This window comes from Egretta garzetta, unplaced genomic scaffold, assembly GCF_000687185.1.
Source record: "Egretta garzetta isolate BGI_Z169 unplaced genomic scaffold, ASM68718v1 scaffold271, whole genome shotgun sequence".
Lineage (NCBI taxonomy): Eukaryota > Metazoa > Chordata > Aves > Pelecaniformes > Ardeidae > Egretta > Egretta garzetta.
Genome location: NW_009258669.1, coordinates 33,418 through 40,339, shown reverse-complemented (window position 1 = coordinate 40,339; position 6,922 = coordinate 33,418). Strand labels below are relative to the sequence as shown.

The 6,922-nt window shown below is 42.5% G+C and overlaps 1 protein-coding gene across 2 annotated transcripts in view; it reads left to right on the top strand.

Moving 5' to 3' along the window:
* Positions 1–6,922, top strand: part of TRIM14 (tripartite motif containing 14) — a 10,224-nt gene that overhangs the window by 1,294 nt on the left and 2,008 nt on the right. The window contains exons 2-4 of one of the 2 annotated variants that reach the window (XM_035888489.1): positions 731–964; positions 2,019–2,181; positions 3,441–3,533. In XM_035888489.1, coding sequence (XP_035744382.1) covers positions 731–964; positions 2,019–2,181; positions 3,441–3,533 — 490 coding nt within the window. The remainder of the gene's footprint in view (positions 1–730; positions 965–2,018; positions 2,182–3,440; positions 3,534–6,922) is intronic. The other variant, XM_035888490.1, reaches the window with a different exon arrangement.

Below are 6,922 nucleotides of genomic sequence, written 5' to 3'. Positions count from 1 at the left end.
AGAGTCTCCAAAGGGCTGGCCCTCACTACCTAATCGGCTGAACATCTCTGGAAGAATAATGTTGAAATTTTTGTGCACAGGAATAGTAAGTAGTCCCAGGACCATATGTTATTCCGGCTTCACTGATGTATGTTGCATTGCACTGAACTACATTATTGAATAGTCTGACTTCAGACTTAAGTAAACACAGGAACAGCTGTGTTGATTCTGGCTTAAGAATGGGAATGTATGCTAAGCTGCAACTCATTTATAGAGCATGAAATGGTTTTTGCTCTAAGGAGCAACTCTGTTACAGAAATGTCAGGAAGAGCTAGAGGGAGATCTGTAGAGTTTTGGGACACTGCAGTTTGATGTCACTTCCTTTTGGAGGCTTTCTTTTCCTAGGAGCTCCCCATCCATAGCTTGCTTTATAAGGAGGCAAAGTCCTGCTACTGAAGGACCAGGTCTGCTGCTTGTAGCAGCTAGTACCTGGCCCTGTTACATTCCAGCTGAAAACAGCGTTTTCTGCATAAATAAGCATCCTGGGGTCTGCCCTCAGGCTTTTCCATCCAGGACATCAGCAGGTAAATCCTGGTTGCATTCCCTTAAGGGGTAAACAACCATTTCTCAAGAGATGCAGCAAATCAGTAAAATTCAACCAAAATGTATCATTGAAAGCCTGGGAGAGAAATGCCTGAAGTGTTGATGGTCTGTTGAGTATGGGGGGGACACTCTTCTGCTTAATCTATAGGCATGTGCCATTATGAGCAAAAGGCAGCTGTCAGACAAAGTGGCTGAGCTCCAGTTACTACTTCAGGAAGAGGAGAGTCTGGCAAAAAACTTCATTGATGAGAAGACTCAGCAAGCCCTGGAAGCACATGATCAGCAGTTGGAGTCCTGTCAAGAAAAGCTTGCAGCTCTGGAGACCTTCTCACGTCGAATCAGACAAATACAACAGCACAGTGATCCTGTTCAGTTGCTGGAGGTGGTATTGTATGGTCTCTTTCTACCTCTTATCCCCATAGTCCCTGCTAAACTTTAGTGATTTCCTCTGTAGATCCTTCTGTATGTAAGCAGCAACTTTCTCACTGCTTTTTAATCTTCTTTTTGTTGGTATTTTGGTGAAACAGTTTGGTTCCTGATTTTTGAGCTGTTAGGTTTTCCTGCTGTGGCATTGATTTCAGATCTGTATAAAATGAATGTAATTTTAAGCATATATGGAACAGAGTTATGCATGTCTGTTCATCTTGAAGACAAATGCTGTATCAGGTCTTTCCTTGTTCAGTGTAATATCAAGGTCTGAGGAAAGGCAGCCCTCTTGGGAACCTTAGGAGGAAGGCTAAATTGTCTCATTTCTTTAATCGAAAGCAATTCTAATCACCCTGAGCAATAACTATCGTGTTACTGGAGGGGGCAGTGTTTTTCTTTTTGCCTACAGATAAATGTCAGCCTGTCTTTCCTATCTTCTTCACCTTCCTTGGGAAGGGTGTGTTGCCATGACACAAGCCAAAGGATACCATTTTTCATGGGAAGGCCTGTGGTGCATTTTATGTCCTTGCAACTTAACAGACTTGAGAGAGTTTGCGTTGTTGTGAGTGATACGGCCCTGGCATTCTGTTGTGTGTGCTAACAACATGCCTCCACATGGGAAGCTGCTCTTCATGGTTTTGGAGAGATTTTTAGTTTTTGAGTTTGGATTTTATTCTTTGGATTGCTTTAAAATTTAGTGGCTTGATTTTCCCATTGTTGGGATTTCCCACAAAGGTTCCTAGCCAGGGTAAACTCATTCCCATTTTGGAGTGTCCTGGAGGGCTCTGTTTTAACCATGACTGCTGGGGTAGCTCCACTTGCAGGGGGAGCTAATGGGCAGGCTAATGAGCTAATAGGCAGGTTGAACACAGCAAGGCTTGCCTATTATAGCCCATATGTTTACCTAGTGATGGCGCTGTCCTTGCTGTCTGGTATGTGGGAGCTGGGAGGGAAGAGTCCATTCATGTCACTGTTTCTATTAATTGGGGAATTTGCCTTTCTGCCCTCAGAATTACACAGAAATCGAGAAGGAAATGCAGGAGCCTGGGCACCTGTTAGAACAGTGGCATCCGATACCTCTCTCGTTTGAGCACATACTTAACCATTATAAGCACTTCGTGACAGCTCTTCAGTCCATTCTACAGAAACCACTAGAAGTCCGGCTTAAAGAAGGTACCTGGGAGAGTGCTGTGAATTGTGCTTTCTCCTGCTCTCCTTTTAAGTAAAGTGTGTTCTGTAAGTAACAGCAGGACTTTTTTACCAAATCAACTGGAGAAAACAGCAGCTTTTCAGGAATGGGTACTGTTACTCTGACAGCATTGCTGTAATGTTGCTATAGCAGTGGTGATTTAGGAACATAAGAGGTTTCTCTTTCAACTCTGAAGATGGCCTTTTGTGCCTTAAAGTTTGTCTGATGCTTTTTTCCAGCTCTATCAGTTATTTCAATACGGCTTACTTCTTCCTGCAGAGCTTATCTTGTTTATATCCCTGACCATCCCACCTACAAAGTGTAGCTGTTCCCTCCTTTCAGTCACTGTTGGGTGTTAAGTGCAGGACATCTGACAGGCATGGAACATCAGGTACCTGTACAATTTGAAAGCTTTTTCTAGTTGATGTACCTGGTGATCTTTCTGTCTTGGGGAGTCTGAAAAATTCTCTGGTTTTTGGTACTTCAAAGGTGGGTTAACATGTTCTGCTTAGAGCTCCTTTTGTCTTTGAGCTGGTATTTCATCCTGAAGTGACCTTTGGCATGATTAAGGCAATGAGTTTCTTAATGGGACGTAGAGCCACAAAGCCAAATAACCATAGGGAAACCCTACCCCTTGTTGAGGTACAGGTGAGCAGGGCAACACTTGCCATCACATTTCACCCAGCTACCTTTTAATAACCCCTTTTGTGAGAGTTGCCACCAAGAACAGTACAGGAGGGTGCTGGGGAAAATGGTCAGACCAGATCTGAAAGGCCACTTCAGGGTGCATGGAGAATTGCTAGGCAGTACCGTGCAGGTGCTCTGTAGCTAGCATCTCTCGTTGTCTTCAGCTGCCTGACTCTGTTCTCATCTGCTAGAAGGGTACTTTTTGAGCAATGAGAGGTGCTTACTTGAGGTTGTGCTCAGTTGTGTAGTTCCTTGGCAACACCGGGATCCAGCGTCTCCATTCTATCCAAAGAGCACAAGATCAAAAGCATACAGAGTGAGTAGCTCTTCCCCAGCAGAAGTAACACAGTTTTTCCACAGTTTGAAGTTGGAAATCTGAGTGTGACAGTATGACCTTCCCCAGGACATGGGTGGAATTCACACCAAAGAAGCAAAACCTGAATACCCTGTCCAGGAAAATTGCCGACGGTGTTTTATTTTTAAAATCTTCGTGAGGGTACAGCCATGTTCTTCCACTGGCAGACTCTCTAAACTGTCCCTTTTCATCTCTGCCCAGACGTTTTCAGTAGCCTTAATGCCACTGCAAAAAAGGAACCTGGAACAGTGTTGAAAACCATGTCTCCTGCTGATCGGTTGCTTTTCTTAAAACGTAAGTATGGTTGAACTAAAGTTAGAAGCACTCCAAACTTTTATGGCTCAATCACTGAAACAGTCAATGAATGTGTGCTGCCACTGTCTTAAAATAGTATCTTAAAAGGGTTCTGATGTTTACAGTGTTTGTGAGGAACAAGTGCTTGATGCTCCCTCAAAGTCATTACCCTTTTCCATACCTCCGGTTGGGAAAGAAATTTTACTTTCTGTCTGTGAAACCTTGATCGTTTGTTTCTGTTCAGAACTGCCAGTGTATGAATCAGCTAGTGGCTAATTTAGTTTCTGAAGACTTTTCTATTCTCCAGATCATCATGGTCTGTCTTTTAATTATATGTCTATCATGTAATATGTTAGGGGTCAATCTATAGGTGATCCTTTCCTGTGGTGTTGGTAGGAAAGATGTACAGTGAATTGTTTCATCTCTCTGATGGGAAGCTGATGGACATTTCATGTGGCCTGCAGCAGATGAGGGCTGTAGCTATTTTTAATTTCAAATCTGTAACATTCCCTATTACCATGGTACCTGGTGGCAAAGGCCCATTGTACAAGAAGGTCTGTTTTCCAGCCTGGATCCAGCCCCATGGAGGCCATGACTGTGGCCAAGTGGACACTTGACTTCTGGCTGTTATTCAGTAGGGAGGGCAAGGGACAGTACTGTGCTGGTTGGAGTGTCCCTGCACCTATGGGTTGGTGTGTTCTCAGAGGGATGTTTTTCAGTGGTGTTACCTTGTCTGGTTTTCTGTGCTCTCCTGAGTGAGCTTCTAAGTCCAAACGCTACAACTTTTTCATTCCAAACAGGTTATCTCAACTGGAGATGAGCAAAAAGGTGTTGCACTTGTAAATGTAGCAGCTGTTGAGAAATCAGGAAGGCAAAGCCTGTCTTCTTGGCTGTGGTGTCATGGCTCTTTCCCACTTGTATGATTTCTGTGCTGCAGGATGCAGATTTAGCCAGTCACTTTGTAACTGGAAGCTGCTAAGGTGCTAGGACAGCCAGTCCACATCACTGAGCATTTGCTGCTAACGGAGTACTGCAGCAGCATTTGGCTGGCAGTGAACTAGGCTCCTGAGTTTCACGAATGCTGATCTGTGTCTGCTTCAGGCTGCCTCTTGGATGGATTCGTAGAGAAAGCACTGTATTTGCTTCGCATGTGAGTAGTCACTTTAAGGGCTGAAAAGACAATTTCTCAGCTCCATTAAAGCTGGATATGACAAACCACCTCATTAAGAAAGATGTGCAGCTGCTTATAGGCCAGTGAAATTGACAAACCTTGGTCATAAATATTTGGACTTAAAGTCACTTAAAATTTTCATCACTTAGGAAAAGTAGAGTAATTGCAGTCCTCTGATAATCCAAACAACTCTAGCTATTTTGCATTATTTTTCTAGTCAATTTCACATTTATGCTTCCAAACATTAGCACCTGGATGCAGCTCAGTCCTTGGGTTTTTGTCTGTTTTTTTAAAGCAATGGAGGTGTTTCCATTTGCTTGAGATTTAGTAGCTATGCATTTTATGAAAATCTAGGTTTTCAGGTAAATTTGACTGACAGACATCACTACACATTTGCACAGCTTTTCAGGTGCTTTCTGGAAAAAGCAGACACTGAAGCCAGGCCTTTTAAATCCTCCCTACTTGAAGTGTCTTTTGGTCTCTGTCACCTGTGTTCTGTGTAAACTTAGCATCCCCATTGTTTACCTGTTGGAAGTGGCTTGGAACAAAGACAGTCAGTCATTCACAATATAGAATCCTGTGGTATGCTGTGTTATCTACATGAATAATCCTGTTCCCTATCTTGTCGCCAACTATGCACACAGATGTGACTTAGGACCTATTCAGACCACATGAATACCAATACTAGCTTTTCTGACTAAAGTGTAGTAGAAATCACAGCAATAAGGTGTTGCCTGTGTGAGATGTAAGCCTGCAGCGCTATGCTTTTGGCAGTTTTAATATTGTTTACAGATGTAATACCAAAATTAAAATCATAAAGGCTTTCTGTTTAGAAAATGGTGATGCTTCAGTTAACACTCACTGCATGTACAGTGCTATGCTTCCCCGTTTTTTTGCAGTGTGCAGGTGCAGATTGCAGAGGGTAAAATACCAGCAGCGGGCTCTCTAGCACCATGACACGCATTTCACACATCAGCAACTCTCTCCACATGTCTTTGCCTCAAATGAAGCAACTGCTTCCTTTTGGGTATGCAGGTGTGTGCAGTGATTCCACCCAGATGAAGATGATCTGTCAGTAAAGCTCTGTGTATAAGACAGCTGGTGAGGGTGCATCACTGGTTCCTGTATTTTAAACACAGCTGATGTTAGGGGCCACAGAAAGGCAAGGAGGAGATGTGGGGTCTAGCTGCATCTTACAGTCATAACGCAAGTGTACTACTTTCTTTTCTAAAACATTACAGACCAGTATAGAGGGTAGCTCTTTGCTGCAATTAACTGTGCGGTGAATGGACCCTTACTTAATGCGAGGTGTCTGTGCTCCTTCACAGTGAATTGTGGGAGACCTTACTTAGCCTTCCCTGCTCCTGGAGAGTAACAGAGAATGGAGTGGAGTGGTTTGCACATTGCTCTGATGGCAGAGGGGGGAATTCCAGCCTGAATGAAAACAGCTTCTGGGCTTTAGACTATGGAATATGCCAGATAGCCCAGGCTAGATATGTTTAATTTATGGGAGAGCATTCTGTATGAGAACATAGGAAAGAGCAACAAAGTTAAATAACCGACAAATGAATTCATTTGCAAAGACAGATTTCTCTCATACCTGCTGTATAATTACCTTTCATTTCTAAGTTCAACACTGAAGAGCAAGGAAAATATTGAAGTTCTTGTTTGAACGGGTCTGTTTCCCCATTTTCTGTTCATTTAGTACTATGCTGCCTGTAAAGCACAGTGGAAGACTGTACTCTCTGAGATAACAGGTCCAAACATGTAGTTCAGATATGCAGCACTGCAGAAAAATCAAAGCAGTCTGGATTTTAAAATATTATAAACACTTGTTTCCCTAGCTTTAATTTGAAAAGGAATTTACTCACTCTGAAAAGCAGCTTCAGGACATGAAATATATTTGTCATCTGGCATTTAAAACATCTAAGCTTTGAAGTTTATCTACACTAATCTCAAAAGTCATATTCAGTCCAAAAAAACAGCTATTAACTGAGTGAAATATGACTCAGTGAGTTTTCACTGGAAGCATACTACTGTTCAGTTCTTGTCTGGATGTATTGTTATACTTTGGTTTTTTGACTTACAAGAAAAAATAGATGTGATCATTACTTCGATTAGTTAAGATATAAGTTAAGTTTACATCTTCCCGACAGTCCTCTAGACAGTACTACAATCCATGACAAATTCTTTTAGGTACCCAAGTCTGACACTGGTT